Source organism: Rhincodon typus, chromosome 2 (genome assembly GCF_021869965.1).
Source record: "Rhincodon typus isolate 14 chromosome 2, sRhiTyp1.1, whole genome shotgun sequence".
Taxonomy (NCBI): Eukaryota; Metazoa; Chordata; class Chondrichthyes; order Orectolobiformes; family Rhincodontidae; genus Rhincodon; species Rhincodon typus.
Window position 1 is genome coordinate 41,061,191 of NC_063333.1, and position 20,423 is coordinate 41,081,613.

At 39.8% G+C, this 20,423-nt stretch overlaps 1 protein-coding gene across 1 annotated transcript in view; it reads right to left on the bottom strand.

The window, feature by feature from the left end:
* Positions 1-994: 994 nt before the first annotated feature.
* plxdc2b (plexin domain containing 2b) overlaps positions 995-20,423 on the bottom strand; it is a 343,331-nt gene continuing 323,902 nt past the window's right edge. The window contains exons 13-14 of the mRNA XM_048613860.1: positions 16,993-17,153; positions 995-6,514 (exon numbers count right to left, since the gene is read on the bottom strand). Coding sequence (XP_048469817.1) covers positions 6,395-6,514; positions 16,993-17,153 — 281 coding nt within the window. The 3' untranslated portion in view covers positions 995-6,394. The remainder of the gene's footprint in view (positions 6,515-16,992; positions 17,154-20,423) is intronic.

Sequence of the window (20,423 nt, forward strand, 5' to 3'; positions counted from 1 at the left end):
TGCTGCTTGGCCTGCTGTGTTCATCCAGCCCTGCACCTTGTTGTCTCGGATTCTCCAGCATCTGCAGTTCCTACTATCTCTGATTTGATAAATACCTGATGAGTTGGGGGGAGTTCTGAAGAAGGGTCTAGGCCCGAAACGTCAGCTTTCCTGCTTGGCCCACTGTGTTCATCCAGCTCTACACCTTGTTATCTACTGACTGTATCTGTCTTGTATAGAATATATATTTGATTAATGTGATCGTGGGCCCTTGTGCTCCAGGGGTCCTGGTTTCAAGGCACACCAGCTCCAGAGGTGTGTGATAGTATCTCTAAATGGGTTGATTAGAAAAAAAAGTAGGGTTATCAGAACGAGATTTGATATTATGGGTAGGTATGTTGCAGCACGCTATTACCTTCAAGCTCACTACACTGGTGCAATCATTTAGAATGAACCTAGCAAGGGTAAAATTAATTCAATTCTCCATGAAACACTTAATTTTCCTATTTATAGTGAACTTCATGCTGCATGCTAATTTGCCTCCATGTGTAAACTGACCCGCTAATCACACTGAATTAAACAGGCGCATTTTAAATTATAGCCATGCTTATAGTCTTTCGGAAAGTGCAAATATTGAGTATGTAAAATATGTATGTTGCAGAATTCATTCACATAAGGCTACTTTCAGTGTTGTTGTGGAAACTAATGTTGATCTCTTGTGTTGTGGCTATTCTTAATGATCTCAATGGAAAGTACCCCACAGCCAGTGCAGGGACTGACCAGTGGCATTGCCTAAACCAATAAATCAATATCCATATACATACTGACACTAGAACAATTGCTACACAGATTTTTCCTTCATTGCCATTTAAGAACCACAGTTTCCAGTCGTTCGACTCATTTCATTGCTTGTTAAATTTTGCATAATTTATGAAACGAACTGCTATGTAGTGAACATAGATTATTAATTAGTTATCATACATAGTAACATTAAGAATGGAGCCGACACAGAAGGTCAAAATTATAGAAATGACAGTTTATTGTAGAAAACAACCTATGCATGTTATATCCTTTGAGTTATATGGAAATGAAGTAAAGCTCTAACAGATCTATTCTGGGTTCAACTATCTCATTTATTCAAACCAAAGTGTGTCATACTGGTGTCTATGCTTTTTTTTTCAGACAGTGAATTTTTTTTGACTGTCCTAATTTAAGTAGGACACCCTCACATTAAACATCATTGTCAAGAGCGACTGCAGAAGATCTCAAGACTCTGAAGCTAGCAAAATTAGCCAGCATGCTAATTCTATTGGATACAATGCACCCACTCCCAAACAGCATTCCCAGTTCCATCCTTTCCATACATTGTGAGATTTACCGTGTGACTCACAGAGACTAGAACATTTCCCCTTAGAATGTAGTTGAAAAATCCCATAAGATACAGTATATACTTCTGTTGACCCACATTGATTGTATTTTTTTGCCAGTGAAAGTCTGCAGGAAATTTCTTCATCTTTATCATGATCATAGTTAAAAGGCGTAGCATATTCAGTTTTTTGTTCTAAAATTAAAACCCACTTTATGTAAAAACAAATGTTCTGGACAGGTTTCAAAATTGCACCAAATTTGCATTAATGACAACACAAAGTTTGTGAGCAGGTCACTGCACTTAGTGAGATAATTACATGCAATCAACATGTAGGCCAACACAAAATATACTGTTTGTTTAACCTTTCGCTTTACAATTCATATGCATGATATTATACTGTGTCAAAATGAGCAAGCATATAGAAAAATAATCTTATAGAAAAAAAATCCTTAGTAAACTATCCAATATTGAAATGTGTCAAACATTGAAAATGATGCACTGGAACACATTTATGCCAATTTGAAGCACTTAATACATTCAAACTAAAAGGATTTTACTGTTGGGCTTGAATATAACAAGGTCAAAAGTTAAGTAAGATATGATACAGTAGTACAGAATAATGTTTTAGTGACCAGCTTGCTTCCATTAATTTGTACGGAAATCCATTAAATCCTTCAATATAAGGTACTGGATGAACTTTCCCCATAAGCCTATGCCTCTGTATGTCAAATATTGGGTAGTTTAATTCTAGCACTTCTTTTCACACTTAGTGCAAATCTTGGCACAATGGTATTGAACTTGCAGGTTCAGGTCAATTAGAATTAGTCCATTCATAAAGAAGACTTTACTTCTATTATTGTGCAAAAAGTTTAATTCACATGTAATTGCAAAATGACTACTAATAAACAATAAGCCAGAGTGTAGTTCTAGTAAATAAGGCTAAAGGCAGCCAAAGGAAATCCCTATTACAGCAGGCAATACATTTTTCAAAAATGTGCTTTGATATGTTCTGATGCATTTTTCATTGAAGTCTTTCATCTTTCGTCAGGATTTCTTGATATTTATAATGATCTAGATAACAGAATGAGTGAGTGAAGCAAAAAAGACTTGCTCAGCTAATTTTCCTTTGTAATGCAGTAAAATGATTGGAATTTGGACAGGTAAAACTATTTTCCAGGATAATTTCTAGTATAAACCTAATGATGTACTATAATTGGTAGGTGTATACTTGTCTAAAAGCTGTCTACAAGAAATAACAATAACTTTTGAAACAGGGATGAGGTTTACAGTATTCTGCCAGTATATTTAAAGGCAAGGGCATTTGTAAAAAACATGTGTAGTTTGTCTCACCTAGCCCTGGTTTGTCTCCCAGATTATGATTGGTGAGCAATGTGTCAGCAGCCTACCTGACCATGAACATATTGATGATCACGTATTGTTAAATTACATGTGGCAGAGCAGTACATAGCCAAGGTGGGCAGCCCAGCAGCGTTCACTGTGTGGGCTGCTGGAGAGGAGGAAGGGCTCTATTAGGGGGTTGTCTATGCCATTCAAAGATCATCCCCCCGAGATTATAGTCTCCTTTATTCCACTGTCCCTGTCTCTAAAACCTGACCACCCCTGACCTGCTGGGTTCTGCTGTGTAGACTTGACAAAAACTCTAGACTTATCTAATGTCTGGGATGCATTACAATTCATCCTTGTTGACTGCCGGTCGCCCTAACAATGGACACTACTCAATTATGGTACTGCAGAGACTACAGATCTGCCAGTCAACCAGATTAGCTGGCAGCTGTCTAGATGGGGCCGTGCTCCCAGAATGGGGCCGACGTCATGCCAGTCCAATGAAGGTTGCCAACAGTGTATTATTGCAGCATGGTAACCAGGTTATGATGGCACAGTGCTAACAGATTTTCCGGTTTGAGGTTATGGCTAATCTGTAAAATCCACCCCATACCTTACATATTGCACTTGCATGAGAAGGCATGATAAGTGTTGGGTGGAAATGTTAATTGGGAGTTGACAGAAAGGGAAATGCTGGCATACTAATAACCTCAAAGGATACGGATATAGTGAGGAAAACAAGCATGATCTGTTTGAATGGCCTGAATGGCCTATTCCTGTTCCTATATCACATGTTTCAATATTCTTGGGAGGAGGAATAGGGAAAGGAATTGCAATTTCGAAAGGAAGACAGGACCAGTGAAATGTGGCTGGATCACCGAGAAAACTTCTGGTCTCTCAGGCAATCAAGCGATATAGGGAACAGATTAAAAAGTGCACTTGAGGCAAAAGATCAGCTAGTGTTTGGTGAAGCAGCTTTGACAGGTTCACTCCTACTCTGATTTGTTACGTTCTTATAGCCTTACGGTTTCAAATGAAATATATTCAGGTTTTTCCTGATTAAATTTTGCACCGTAAGAAACTACAAAATGTGGAAATTCCACTAGTATCTGTAAAAGAAATATACATTCATGATATGGGTAGTCACTTTATTAAACTCTCCAGAGAAGTTTGGTTCTGAGCTTTTTTGTTTTTGTTCACCTGCATTCAGTTCAGAGCATCTAATCCCTGGAATTATAGATTGCTTTTTGAAACAATATGATGCTGATGCACCTGAATGTCTTTTATATTCATCCATGGAATGTTAGTGCTCCTGAGAAGGCCAGCAATCATTGTCCATTTTTAATTGACCTTGAAAAGGTGAAGGTGAGCAATGCTTTTGAACAACTGGATGTCCATGTGGTGTAGGTACAGTTACTGTGCTGTTTAGGAAGGTATTCCAGGATTTCACAAAGCAGCAGTGAAAGAATGGCAATTTAGTTCCAGGTCAGGATGCGGAACAGCATGGGGGGGGATTTGTGGGCGATGGTCTAACATAGGTGCTGCCTTTGTTTTTTCCAGGTGGTAGAGATCACCACTTTGAAGGACTGTCAAAGGAGCCTTGGCAAGATGAGGATGAGGGAGTCTTTTTGGGAGTCTTTTCATTACACAGCAACATTTTTGTACACTGGTGCTTGCAGCTGGTGACATTACTTGAATGTTTACAAGAGGTACTATATATTTAAGGCTCATTCTTGACCAGCAGCGGGAAAGGGCAGGAAAGTGGATGTGAATAATGTCAGATCAGCGATGATCCTATTGAATGGCAGAGCAGGCCTGAGGGGCCAAAAAGTCTACTTTTGCTCCTGTTTCTATGGCCTTAGCGAACATTGAACTAAAATTAGGATCACATCAGGATCATTTAGTCCACTTCATTCAGTCAAAAAAATGCAACTATACCCATTTTCCACTCAAGGAGCCAGTTTTTATCAGGGGGTCATCATTGCCTGCAAATGAGTTTCAATATTTATCTGATACATTAGGATAAAGTTTAATGAAATATTTCAAATTGTTTCTCGAGATAGCTCCAGATCAAAACCAATGAACGAGCTGTCTTAACACTAATTGATAACCGTATGTAGAATGCTCATCAAAATCAAAATCCGTTCCCAGCAAGGTTGAACTCACAGTGAGTGAAACCTCTGACACTATTGTTTGAAGTGTAAGATTACAAATCTGCAGTATTCACTGACTGCATTGTTGGCAAATGGAAAGAAGTCAATAATCTGTAATTAGACCTGAATCTGCCATTTTCAATACTTAATAACAATAGCAAGTGCCTTTACGTCTAAGACTGGAAGATTTATTTCACAGAATTTTATTGAAGAAAAATACTTACCTGAATTTACAAACAGCCTGGTTTCACATCACAAAGAAAGCTCAAAAGAAAACAATTCATTTCAGTGAAGACAGTCAAAAGTGCGTGTTCTTTGCTCTCCTCGAAGCTACTTTCTATTGTTAAACAGTACTCAGTCTTAATTACTACTTTACAACCCATTTTATGTCTGTGATAATTCATGTTACACGCCTCTTCTGGATGGTAAAAATACACTATAACATTTCATCACAATCTGGAGACACAAGAACCTGTCTTGTGTAAGCTATCAAGAAACAAAATATATTCATCTATTTAACCAATGTGTCCACTACACAACAGAACTAATTGAATATGCAAATATTCCCAGCATTTGGTTTCTAGTAAGGGAGTATTTAAACCTTTGCAGTCTCACTACTTTTCAAGCCAAAAGATGATACATTGCACAATTTGCAACACAGAGGGTATCAATCCCTCAGCAATTTGAAACTAATCGAATCTTGTGCATAATAATTTGGAGATTTTCTTGTTAACTTAAAAGGTTTACATCAGGACTGTCAGAAGTCACCGAGGGAAATAAATCAAATTTATCAAAAAAAGTCAGAATTGCTTATTTGCAAACTTTCCTTTTTTAAAATAACACATCAATTGTCTTCAGTTGCCTCCCAAGCCTTACGCAACTGAATCTTGACAATTGAGACATGAAATTTTACCATATTATAGCTCATCTACAGGAAAGAAATCCATTTGTAATGATTCATAATCACTCAAAACCTCAGATGAATTCAAAAATATCCTCATTAAGAAAACGTACACGTTAACTACATTTCCCTCAACTGATGTCAGTGATTTTTTTTAACGTATACACTTTTAAAGAATCAAAGTAAATGCTGAAGAGAGTGAATCTATCCATTACTTTATCTGATTGATGATCGGCTAAAAGCATGCTGTAAGCAATTTTCCTGCATTTTTAACCATGGTAACATGGATAATTGATTTCTTTTCCACTCTTACTTGTTGAGGTTTACTTGAACCAGTAAAGATGGAATGAACTTGATTCTTTAGTTTTGCGGCTTGTTTGCATCACTAATGCTCATTCAATTCCACAACAGTTATCCGAAAGGGATCATAAGTTCTTTTTGACAAATTGATGATTTCTGCAGGGCTACTAAGGAAGATTATGGAGTGGTGATCTTGTAGATGAAAATGTGTATCTTTCTTACTTTGACCTGATCCAGAAGTGGGTATTTCATGGAAAGTGGGTTTGAACTTGCTTCTTTATTCATTTCAGAGCATAAATCCCACACCTGTAGGCCAGTACTGGTGCACTACTTTATTTTCGCTCAGTTTCAGCACTGTTCAGACACAATAAAACCTTCTTTCTCCTGCCCAACTGGCTCCACTTCGGCATAAGCAGGATGACCAGAGCCACGTCTGAACTTCATTGCAGGCCATCTACTGGGGCGGCGCTAGAATTGAATAGAAATTAATTAACAAGGATATTGTGGTGAAATGTAAACAATTTCAAACAGAAGGTCTTAGTGACTTAGTTCAATAAGGGCAAGTGAGTTAAATGGTCAAACTGTAAATAAAGCTGAAGTAGAAACAAAAGCATCTGAACAGATCTTGTTGGTGACTTTGTTTAGAAGCAATCAGGAGTTACTTCACCAGTTACTAATGTTTCAATGCAAATCTGATATTTAATGCCGAGGCCTAGAGGATATCTTAGAGCTGTGTCAGTAAGGCCATCTTTTTAAACTTGCTCTGGTGCTGAAAAACAGAATAGAAACAGAACGGCAAACTTACAGGCCCTCTGATAGAATACCAACACGCATGATGCCAAATGGAAACGCATTCACAAAGCAGATCACATTACTTACTTTCTATCGATTTAACTTTGGGTTGCTGCTTGCAAATCCAGGCTGAGTTAGAACACAGGCATTAGATTGAGATCCATGGTCAAAATACTTTGACACCACAATCCTCTTTGTCTTTCTCCCTTTATTCCAGTTCACTCCCCTCATTCCACTGGCATATAGTTATGTGGACATTAACCATGCTCCAATGTCCGGAATAAAAATATTCTATAAGAACTAAAATATGAAGGGTCAGGAAATATTGAACCAAAGCTGGTCCTACAGGTGCTGCCCTGTTCATGTCCACGTTTCATGTCCAAGAAATAGTCAGAATGACCAGAAGGAATCTCCTGGATTTTTATGAGATTGCCAATGTGCACTTAATGAAAGAACATCAAAATTTCTCACATACAAAAGGCAAAAATAAACAAAAATATACTGCAAGAATAGTTGGACAAGCACTGGTTGGAATAGTAAAATAAAGTCATGCAATGTGATAATAGGCCTGAGAAAGGGTGAGAATGGGTTGGCAGCACTAAAACAGGATTGTATGTAAGGTTTGCTATGGGTTGAAATAATCTCATTACAAATACCAGAAATAAAGATTCAACCTTTCATCATCAAAAACAGCTTTCCAGGTACTCCTACCACAATGATAGTTTTCACTTTTAAATTTCCTTGTTCAGTGGTCCCAGAGGATTTCTTCCTAACAAACTTTTGCATTCATGCAATTCTACCTTCTTTAAGTAACATCTCTCAATAAGGCTCTTAAACAAACTGGTAACGTAGCTCACTTACTCCTTTCCATATGTAACTGTGGTACTGATGTTCCAGGCATTTTCCCCATTGAATAATTATTTCTGTTAAAAAGAGATTTGCGCACTCACTCACTCACTGTGGGATGGTTTGCTTTTTCTGAAAGGAAACTCTGATTCTGTCTCCCTATGCTTTTTTTTCCTATTCATTTGTGGGATATGGGAGTTGCTGATTGGCCAGCATTTCTTGCCCATCCATAGTTGCCTTTGAGAAGGTGTTGGTGAGCTGCCTTCTTGAACAGCTGCAGTCCTCCTGCTGTGGGTTGACCCACAATGCCATTAGGGAGGGCATTCCAGGATTTTGACCCAGCAACAGGAATGGCAATATATTTCCAAGTCAGGATGTTGAGTGGCTTGGAGGGGAACTTGAAAGTGGTGGTGTTTCCATATACTGTTGCCCTTGTCCTTCTAGATGGAAGTAGTTGTGAGTTCGGAAGGTGCTGTCTGAGGACCTTTGGTGAATTTCTGCAGTGCGTCTTGTAAATAATACACACTGCTGCCACTGAGCATCGGTGGTGGAGGGAGTGGATGCCTGTGGATGTAGTGCCAATCAAACCGGCTGTTTTGTTCTGGATGGTGTCAAGCTTCTTGAGTGTTGTTGGGGCTGCTCTCATCCAGGCAAGTGGGGAGTATTCTATCACACTCCTGACTTGTGCCTTGTAGATGGTGGACAGGTTTTGAGAAGTCAGGAGGTGAGTTACTCGCCGCAGTATTCCCAGCTTCTGACCTGCCCTTGTAGCGACTGTGTTTATGTGGTGAGTCCAGTTGAGTTTCTGGCAATGATAATCCCCAGAATGCTGGTAGTGGGGATTCAGTGATGGTAATCTCGGTCATTCGACATCCAGTGGTTTAGCAACATCACAACTTTTTTCTCCCTTCTACACTTGTTTTTTATATCACTAAATGATTTCCTTCAGAGATTTTTAAAAGACTCTTTTATATGCATGTAAACAGACTCCAGCCAACCGAACACCATTCATAGAACTTAAAATCTAAAATGAAACTAAAAGTATGTTTCCTACCTTTTTAACCAACATAATATAGAAACACAAATCAAACTTAAATCTATTCATGGTTCTGTTCACTTTAGAACCCATGTATCATGAAGCTTCATCCCAATAAGGATATGAATGCAGACTTAATATCAAGGTAGAGTCCCAGATCCTCCTTGGCAACCACAGACCAGAAGGTCTGGACTAAAAGCCCACTCTTCTTTGTATCCCATAGTAACTAAGTTATGCATTCTTAGTGAACCAGATCTAACTGTCATGCTGAATACCTTTCACCCACTGTGACATGATTATTTCAAACAGTTAGGAATACTGCGGCGAGTAACTCACCTTCGGAGTCCTCAAAACCTGTCCACCATCTACAAGGCACAAGTCAGGAGTGTGATGGAATACACCCCATTTGCCTGGATGAGTGCAGCCCCAACAACACTCAAGAAGCTTGACACCATCCAGAACAAAGCAGCCCGCTTGATTAGCACTGCACCCACAATTGAAATGATTGGTAGACAATGGAAAAGACACATTTTAATTTCTCTCATTGCTGACATTTTGTAGGCTAATGATAATACGCTGATCAAAGATACACATCTTGGAAGATGAGAACTGTTGTATCCACAATTTTGGGTAGGCTTCCAGAGCAGATTTTCACCCCACACCCAAAGCATGTTGTGATAGGTTTTATTCAACGTATATTAAGTGGATACTGAGTATACAATGAGGAGGAAGGTGGTGAAGGTTACTAGACTAGCAATCCAAGAACTCCATCTAATGGTCTGGGGACAATCATTCAAATCTGGCCACAGCAGATAGCAAAACTTGAATTCAATAAAAAATCTTGAATTAAAAATTAGTCTAATATAGACTTTGTTTCAGCTGTCATATAAACCCATCTGGTTCACTAATGCTCTTTAGAGAAGGAAATCTATAATCCTTACTTGGTCTGGCCTACGTGTGACTCCAGACCCCATCCCCACATTCAACAATGAAGTGGACTCAACTGCTTTTTGAAATGGTCTTGAGAGTCATTCAGTTCAAAGGGCAACAAGGTGCAGGGCTGGATGAACGCAGCAGGCCAAGCAGCATCATAGGAGCAGAGAGGCTTATCAGAAAAGGGGGAGGGGAAGGGGGTTCTGAAATAAATAGGGAGAGAGTGGGAGGCGGATAGAAGATGGATAGAGGAGAGGATAGGTGGAGAGGAAACAAACAGGTCGAAGAGGCGGGGATGGGGCCAGTAAAGGTGAGTGTAGGTGGGGAGTTAGGAAGGGGATAGGTCAGTCCAGGGAGGACGGACAGGTCAAGGGGGCGGGATGAGGTTAGTCGGTAGGAGATGGAGGTGCGGCTTGAGGTGGGAGGAGGGGATAGGTGGAAGGAAGAACAGGTTAGGGAGGCAGGGACGAGCTGGACTGGTTTTGGGATGCAGTAGGGGGAGGGGAGATTTTGAAACTTGTGAAATCCACATTGATACCATTGGGCTGCAGGGTTCCCAAGCGGAATATGAGTATGCTGCTTGGCCTGCTGCGTTCATCCAGCCCTGCACCTTGTTGTCTCGGATTCTCCAGCATCTGCAGTTCCTACTATCTCAGTTCAAGGGGCAGTTCAACATAGGCTGGCCTAGCCAGCAATATCCATATCACAAAGAAAGTGAGTTTCGGTTGTTTGCAACATGTGCTGTTTATGAAATCAGAAAGATTCATGGAACAGAAGGAAGCCATTTGTCTCTTTATGTCTGCGCCGACTGAAAAAGAGCTATCCAGCCAAATTCTATTTTTCAGCTTTTGGCCTGAAACCTTGTAGGTTATGGCATTTCATAGAATGGTAGAAATGCTTACGAAGACATGAGGCAGGACTGTAGGAAAAAGCTGAATATGGAATAAATAGTAAATAAATATAAGCACTAACAGTATGGTTTCCTTGTGAAAAAATTAGATTGGGAAAATACTATAGTATACTATAGTATATACTATAGTTTATTCCAATTTTAGATAAAAAAAGAAAGATTGATTTATTTGGTTCAAAAAGGTGGGGAGAGTATTTTTAAGACTACAGCACACATTTACATTTAAATTTGATCTATTGTCGCAAATGGAGACTTAGTTCCCTTTTATGCCTTTCAAACCCAAACTCTGTAATCATAATGGTCTAGACTTAGTAGAAATAACAATAGCGATGCTATTAGCATTCACTATTATTACTCTGCAGAAATGACAAGCCAGGTAGTCAAAAGTGGATAATTCCAGAAGAACCTGCAATAATTGGATGTTCCTTCTTAGGGTGCAACCTCCCCCAGTTTGCAATGAATTCAAAATCACTGAATTCATGAAAATAAAAATGCCGTTAGTCTCACTGTAAAAAGCTTTGAGAAAGTTGCCATGTATTAGATATGCTGAACTTGGGTTTTTAATGGCACGTTAATTTCACGAGCACTTGTGAACATCAATACTGGCCCTGAAAAACTGATATTAAAAATGATATATTTGTAAAAATTAGTTTATGCAATTTTAGCTATTTTAACACCATGTGTATGTTCCACTCATCTGTTATGGCATCTATTACAATTTAATAAAAAGTAAAGGATGATTAGAGGATTTTACTTCCTGATTTACTATCTGTCAGAATACATCAATGTTATTGACATCAACCTTCTTGATGATATCTTGATGATAGCTTCAAAATCTCCCCACCCCCAACCTTATCCCAAGACCAGCCTCCCCGGTCCCCGCCTCCTTGACCTGTCCGTCTTCTCTCCCACCTATCCTTTCCTCCCACCTCACTGACCAACCCCCATCTCCACTTCCTACCTACACCCACCTACTAGCTTCATCCCTGCCTCCTTGACCTGTCCGTCTTTTCTCCACCTATCTGCTCCACTATCCACCTTCTATCACCGCCTCCCCCTCTCTCTATTTATTCCAGAGCCCCCTTCCCCTCCACCATTTCTGAAGAAGGGTCCTGACCCGAAATGTCAGCTTTCCTGCTCCTCTGATGCTGCCTGGCCTGCTGTCTTCATCCAGCTTGTTATCTATTGATGATATCACTGTCGCTAGACACATAGAGATCCCCTTAACTTATCAACAAAATCAAAGCAGCATAAGGAAAAGGCAAGTTCACACCATGGCCATCGCTGGATTTCTAAGGGCTGCTTTCTTCAAGATTAGTGATGAATACCCTCACTTCTCTGCTATATATAAAATCTAGGCCAATTTTTAGTGCATCTTGAAGCAGTATAATTGGAGTCAAATTGTAGCCAAGGGAAACGGTTTCTCAGGAAATCAAATCTAGTGCAGAGTAGATGGAAAAGTGAAAGTGAGGTCGAACTCAGCCAACACCACATTGCATGATGGGGCAGAATTAATAAGACATATGGTCTACTGCTGTAGCTATTTCCTGCATTCTTCTGTAATGAAGAAGCAAAACATTTGGAGGGTTTAGTTTGAAAACTAAAAATGATGGAGTTCACAGCAGGTCAGGCAGCATCGTGGAGAGAGGGCAAACTGATGTTTCGAGTCTAGACGACTCTTCATTAGAGCTGATGTGAAGTATGGAGGGGACAGTATTTATGCAATAGTGGGTGGGGGGGTGATGGGGAGATGGAATGCTAGGGGAGAAAGTGCAGATTAAGCGATCGGAATGTGAGAATGGAAGAACAATGGTGTGTCCACCTGCCAGACTGGAAAGAACAGACAGTCCCACTAGAGTGGGAGGAGGGGACAGAGGACATAGTGACAGAGAATGCAACATGTAAAGCTAAAGGAAAGGGAAGAAGTGGGATAGGGTTCACAATCTGAAGTGCCTAGTCTGAAGATGAGATGATGTTCCTCTAGTTTTCGCTGGAGCTGTACGCTGAGGACAGATAAGTCATCATGCGAATAGGATGCTATGTTAAAATGACTGGCTATGGAAAAGTTAGGGCCATGCTTGTGCATGGACCGGAGGTGTTTTGCAAAGTAGTAACGCAGACTGTGTTTAGCTTCTCCAATGTAGAGTAGGCAACATTGGGTGCAGTGAATGCAATAGACCAGTTTGGAGGATGTACATGTGAAATGTTACTTTACCTGGAAAGACTGTTTAGGCCCTTGGATGGTGAGCAGGGAAGAGGTGAAGGGGCAGGTGTTGCACCTTCTGCAGTTACATGGGAAGGTGATGTGGGAAAGGGGGGTGGTGTCGGTGATCATCAAGGGTTGAGTTTACCTGATTGTGATGATGTTATTCTGTAACAAATCACCAACTGAAACCTCAGTGTGCACTCGGGCCAAAGATGTAACCTTCAAAATTTATTAAACTTGCACATTGTATTTACTCTTGAGGTGCCGGCACAGAATTGCAGACTTTATCTGCATTGTTGCCAAATCTGTACTCCTAAAACACTGACCAATCTTTCATACAGGCCTCACTATCTTCTGTAACAAGAACATAAGAATTAGGAGCAGGAATAGGCAGTGCAGTCCCTCAAGCCTGCTCCACCACTTGATAATGATCATGGCTGATCTCATCACGGGCTCAACCCTACTTTAATGCCTGCTCCCAATTTAATCTGTTACCAAGTAAAAATCTGTCTTTGTCTTCCCTAAGTTTATTCAGTGGCGCAGCACCCGCCACATGCTGGGTAGTGAATTCCACCGTTGAGAGAAGTAATTCCTCCTCATCAATAATTGATCATTTCTGAAGACCCGAAACGTCAGCTTTCCTGCTCCTCTGATGCTACCTGGCCTGCTGTGTTCATCCAGCTCCACACCTTGTTATCTCTGACTCCAGTATCTGCAGTTCTTGCTTTCTCTCTCTTAATTCCTCCTCATCTCTGTTTTAAGTCTACCAACTGTTAGTCCAAAACTATTATCTGTCATTTAGAATGCCTCACAGGGGGAAACATTTGCTCTATGTCACAAATAGAAGATTCTTGTGTAACACACAAAAAAATTATAGTTCATGGAGGGTGAGGGTGGGCACAAAGCTGTCCTGACTTAGGCAGTGTGAAATCAAGTAGCAAATAAGATTAGTTAGGGAATTGACAGTCTCCTTTTAAAGAAGGGGAGAAGAGGCAGCAGGTTGACATGTGCAGTGTTAGATGGCCACAAGCCACCACATGGGAATGAAACAACAGTCAAGTAAATCGTGAAGAAGGGATTTTGGGAGGGCCTCATGATTTGATGCAAAGCAGCCTCGAGCAAGGGTTTCCTCAATGTTCCTTATGAGACCCTTACCCCTTTTTGCCCCACAAGGAAAGCAACAACAAACATTTCAGTTTGGGTTTCTTCTGCCCCATGCCTCTCCTTGTGCTAGTTGATAGTGAGAAAGCCACAAGTGGAGGTTAAAATCACAGTTGGGCCAATTGAATCAATGCCAGAGCCTGATCTGCATATCAAAATAAGGATCCACCAGTTTGTTTCCTTCTCGCCTGCTTAAGGGGAGCAGATTATAATCATGGATTGTGGGAAGAGGGCGAGAAAGTCCCATGTGATTTTAAGCCATTTTTCCATCACACAAGTGGTGTTAAATCATTTCTACAGACAACAGTGCTTTCTTTTTATTCTGGAGCAAGGGGAAGAATACCAGAAGATTGTGCGATATAACTGGATAACTAAACTGTCCTGCATGTTTTCTAATCTCTGTGTGAAAGTTAATTTAAAACAGTCATTTAAAACTTGCTCTGAATCCTAACAGTTCTTACAGGTGCCTTTTATAAATTGAAATGGTAGAAAAAAACTTACTTCATTTTTTAGTTTGAGGTAATTTTTATAGGCCATTTAGCTTTACCTTTGAACATCATCCTAGTGAATAGAAATGATCATGATTTTTAAACATTTTTCATCATTCATTTTTTGCCATTTGTCATTTATCTTTCAGAGGGAAGTGTTTGCAGCAAGTTGACTTCTGCTATTGTGTATGTAAGACAGTTATTAAATGATGCTGAAGGAAGTCAACAGGCCTCTGCAGCTCAATCTTCCAGCCATTTAACATGAAATAGTTTTACCTTTTTGGTGTTCCATCTGTTTTCTTTGAAATATATGCAGTGGATCAATTAAAGTGCAGATGTTTGTCTATCTAAAACCACTCCCGAACTGCTGACATCTACATTTTAATGCCATTTCAAACCCAGTTGACTGAACAGTTAACAACTATTAACCATTAACAACTATTCACCCTCCCAGCCTGATCGTTAGCAACTCCTTTGTCTGTCCAACTGTCTTTGTCTCTCTTTGGGCTCTATCCTATCGTTTACTCCCTACCCCACCCATCTCCCCATTTTCTGCATATAAACTGACGTCTTCCCAGCCACCATCAGTTCTGAGGAAGGGTCACCGGACCCGAAACGTTAACTCTGTTTTCTCGTTCACAGATGCTGCCAGACCTGCTGAGCTTTTCCAGCAACTTTGTTTTTGTTGCGACTGAACAGTTAAGTGTTTTTAATTTGAAAATAATTTACAGAAGCCACACCTGTTCATATTTACAACTGCAACTGTTCACTGGGGCAGTCAATCTCAGTGCTTTCAGGTTGTTGGTTGCGTCGATGACACATACAAGTCTAAAACGACAGGATTATTCCTAGCGAGGCAGGCATATTTCAAGGTCCATTTGAGGCAGCCTAATACATATGAAATGACATTGAACCATCCTTCTTAAGGAGACTCTTTTGCCTAGAGTCTTTTAATTAGTGGTTACCAGTGGGTCTGGACCTCTACACTGTGAGTGCACACTTTTTAATGATACTATATTGCAGGAATGGGTGTTATCAGCCTTTTGTCTTATTCTCTGGCCAGAGTAGGGGTTGGATGGGAAATACAGGCAATCCTTCTTTGTTATTTTCCCCATCTCTAGTGTTATGGACCAGACCAAACCTCTCAAAATATATCAAAGAGATAGCCTAGACCCTAACTTTTATCTTCACTTAAAGGTAAGTGTAAGGCACTGTTTTCCAGATGTTATTCGATTGGTCACATAACTAGGTTTTAAGCAAAACACAAGTATTCTTACATCACAGTTAAAACACAAAGAAAAAGAATTGGCACAACTTTACCTCTATTGAAATACATAACAAAATAATTTTTATTTAACTGCTACTCATCAACTCTTGCAATACAGCAGCATCCCATAAATATACTGTTGGCAAAGGCAAATTCAGCAAAACAGATTTCCCTCATTTGCAATCTTCTCCAGTCCTGGAGAAAGGAACACTGATAGAATGAATCCAGCAGCAGCAGGGAAAGAGTTGTATCTAGCAGCTTCAATTCCAATTACCCCCACTTCAAGAACTGAAAGCAAAACTAAAACCCTAAGTCTGTGTGAGCCTGACTCTATCTACTCATGCCTCTTTTGTGTAATTAAAAAAAAAGACCCAAAGCTATTTACTCTGCTTTCCATGGAGCAGGCATGTCATCACCAGGTTGACATCACACCTCTTCAAGAGAGCCAAGACAGAACAAATCCCTCTTAAAGGCACACTAGGATCATTAGCATTAGCTCATGACTTGCTGGTAATTGATTTCCATTGTCATCCGGGAGGTCCTACTCACTGTGACTACGTTTACAGCTTCAGGCTTTGATTCCTCTTGCACGGTTCACTGCCAAGAGACACTGGGCCTGAGCTTAAATGGCCCAAAATGCCCAATCCTGGTGATCTTGGCTCTGGACAGAAGTGGAGTTCCTGGGTAGAGTGCAGCCCTTTAGCACTGGGTCAAGGTGGGGTGTGGGAGGGTGGTAGGTGTTGCTTATGCCTGAGGTTGAGGAAAAGTTACCCTACAAATTCTAAAGCGAAGTATTTCAAGATGTCACTGGCTATATATTATTACAGTCAGGAAAAGGTGACCGCTTCATCTATTAAATTTGAACTTATCAAGTAACCAAAAATATTTATTTAAAGATGCATATGGAGTGCTGTTTTCTTTCCTCACTTCAGGAAGGAATAAAGCTGGTCAAATACATCACTGCTTCAGCTCACTCACTTTAAGATAGTTATTGTCATTTATGCTGTAGTATTACCACAAATAACTAATTAGAAATAGAGGAAGCCAAGATAGACCACAACCTCCAGCTACCTGTTATCTTTGTTAACCACAATTTCAGCAGCTGTTAGGAAGCATACTGGTAAGGACAATCAGTTTATATATTCATTTTGCATTGGTTTTTCTCACCCAGAAATTCATAATTTTGTTTCAAGCTTTGCTAGAGGATGTCTATTTCATGAGCAAAAATGGTTTGCTACAACTTGTTCAATCATGAACTTGATTGTATAGGATTTCAATAAATTTTGCATGATATCATTGGGGTATACCTCAAGGAAGAAGAGACTTGCTGCTGATGTTGGGTGGTGGTACATGTAAAATGTCACGAGCACTCCTGCTATAACAATGATGATGACCAGGAGTATCCCCACGATCAGGCCAGTGTGAACTGAGTCACCTCTCTTCTCAGCAGTGCTGTCAGCTGTGGAAGCTGGAAAAATAGTAAGAAGAGAAATACGTCATTTCTTTAACCTCGGCAAAAGTAGCGATTAGGATGTTCCATGGGTTAAATTAGGGATTTTGCATTCTGGAATTCCATTGCCCTGAAGTAATAAACCTGTAAACCACTTGAGTGTAATTGTTAATGAGGTCTGACAGGTATGGCACACAGTTTCCCTGTGGATTGCCATTTATGTAAAGTAGCACTGATAACATCTGTGGTATTTCATCTCTCACAGCTTAAATTTGATCAAATGTATGTTTGAATTTCAGGTAATTCTGGCTGCTTCAACTACCTGGATAACATTAATGACTACCCTAATTACAGTTCTGAACATTAGGATCAAGCAAATGGAGTAAAAAATTGTGACATAATTTACAAGAGGAAATCATTTTTTGTGGCACCATCAATTTAACCAAGGGCTTCATTAGAGACTGGCACCAAGCCATCTTGTTAAACATTTTCAAATGTAGCCATTACTGGAGGAAGGTTCAGGCAAATAGTTAGAATGACCTATTTCACATGCTTCACCATTTGTTGACTTTCATTTATAAATCATAGAACATGTTTTGCGGACCAACAACTAATTTCAGCCATTCATGTTGAAAAGCTTGGATGATTTCTTCTCAAAAATTTGGGCGTTTGGCTCAATTGATAGCAATATCGCTTCAGAATACTGTAGATTTGATATCTATACATGATGTGAGCTCGTAATCTAGTTTAATCCTTAAGTACAGTACTCAAGGAGTGCTGAATTATTAGAAGTGTCAGATGTGATTTAAATCGTTCTGGTGAAAGCACTATGTGGAGGAGAGTAGAGATCTTTTTCATTATGTGTGCTGTAACATAATTCCATCAGTGCAACACAGATTACTGTTTAACAGTAGCAGAAATTATCTTCAGGCTGTGAAACTTTGCATGCTTCAGCAACTTACGGAGTCTTCAAGGGGGAATGGGGTTAATGTTTGAAAATTCTTAAAAGATAGGTGCCAAAAAAGCAAACTCAAGAGTGTAGGCATTAGCTTCAGTGGCTGGCCAGGTTAAACAAAAATAAACTCTGCTTTACCAAAATTTGTAGGTGCACTTGTGCTTATGTTGGTAATTCCTGGCTAATGCATAATCTGTCTGGCAGTGCTCATTAACATACTATTCACATAGCAGTATCTAACAATTGTTAAAAAGTCCAAATTGTGATGCTTTTGTTTCTTTCTCCATCCTAATCCTCTCACAGCTGGCAACATTGTGTTTCTGTTAGTCCTTAGTTTGCTGGTCATTCAATCTCCTCCCATTGTGACAAGCTTTGCAGGATGATGATGATGATGGTGATGTAGCAAACCATGAAATTTCTGGAGCAAAATCAGAAAAACTGTTGGTGAAACACAGCCGGTCTTCACCGGACTCGAATGTTAACTTTGCTTTCTTCCCACGGATGCTGCCATACCTGCTGAGTTTCACCAACAATTTCTGATTTTGTTTCAGATCTCCAGCATCCGTGGTTCTTTGTTTCATTTTAAGGAAATATCTGGAGGCCCTCTTAGGGCTGTATTGAAAGACAAGTTCTGACCTGTACGTGTATTGGAACTTGTTTTAGAAGGCCAGTTACTAGTTCTAACAGTGCGGTTTTCATTACAGTGCTTCTTAGCTTCAGTGATCAGGTTCCTCAGACTCAAGAACCAGTTCATACAAAAGACATATCCTTTGTTGCCCAGCAACTAGCCACGAAGGTGCTGGATGATGGGATTCAGGATGGATAAAACATTGTGGTTAAGACAAATGCTTTATGACTTCTATAGACCTAGACGATCCAATGTCTATGGTCGCAAATCAATGGCAGATTGAAGGCGTGAAAGTTTTTCTTTGTGCTGTGTTGCTTAGGACCCTCAGATGGAACAAGCAGAATAATCTGTGTGAAACAGAACCCAGTGAGACTCGGAGCTCTTTCCTTGGTTGGGTTGCAACTAATGGGAAGGTGCTAAAGTGGCTTTGGCTTTTAGAAGACGACATTGGTGACCTGCTTGATGATGCTGTTGGTGTCGAAGCCTGGAAAGTCTCAGATCAATTTGAATTTTGAAAGCCATTTATTGCCTCAATCGGCACGATGTACGACCTGGTGCTGGGCTGTGATCTGCAAAAGCCTTCCTGGTGAAACTGAGTCAGCAGCTACATTGCTTTTCATTGAGGTTGATGTGGGACAGACAATTGTCGAAGGCCTGTTTGGTGTAAGGTCTCCTGTAACTTCTTCTCCTTGATACTTTCCTGCCAGCAGCTGTGATCCTCTGTACTTTGCTGCTGTCCACACCTCCCCGCCCTCACACCAAGTCATGCTCTTGCTCCATCAGCACCCTGAATAACATCAACAATGTACGGAAGCCCAGGCATGGAGAGAGTATTCAAGTTCCTAAATGTTGCCTGTTTATCATCATCAAACCACAATAGTCAAAAATAAATCTAGAAGTAACTAGATACTTGCTCAAGTGCAGTTGAAGATCCCTTTAATTATCCTTCAACAGACAAGGGACTGTTATTTTAATATATAAGTATGGCTCCACAGCATATAGGCAATACAACCAACTTTGGTGACTGGTACAATTCCAGAGGAGATTGAATGATGGAGATTTGGCTCTAATATCTAATGTTAGATTCAAAATGCGTCTATGACAATCTTTCCAATGTTGAAAATTTTTCAGAATAGGAACATATGAACTGAATTAAGAATAAGACAAGTCAGATTTTTTTCTCCTTTAGTCAAAATCAGAATGCAAAGATACAGTATCAATATTTTGTCTCTTCTCTGAAATATGTTGCTACACAGAATGAAGAGTAACACTTAGATTGGTATGTGATGCTGTTCTGCAAGTCAACAGCATAGAAAACATGTCAAAATTAATTCAGAATGTCAAACCAAGAGAACAATGTTTTGGGAGTTTATAAATATTACATGAATTACCAAATGTTTGAAACACAATTTAAATGTCTTCAATGTGGAAAAAGAAATTGTTTGCTTTACCTTTTGTGAGACCCAGCTTTTATGCAAGGTGTTGGACAAGGGATTCTCAAGGTAAAACCAAATGGTTTAACTTGATTTGCCCTTGCACTAAATAATTCTAACTATTATGACACTTTATTTCAATCAAGGTATACTGCACAAATAGCATTTCAGGACTTTTAATGAATTACATGTAGCTATAGATGAGTGAGCTAGAGCAGGTGACTAATTGCCACACTGTACTTGTAAACATACTCAGAAAGGCCAGGTTGTTT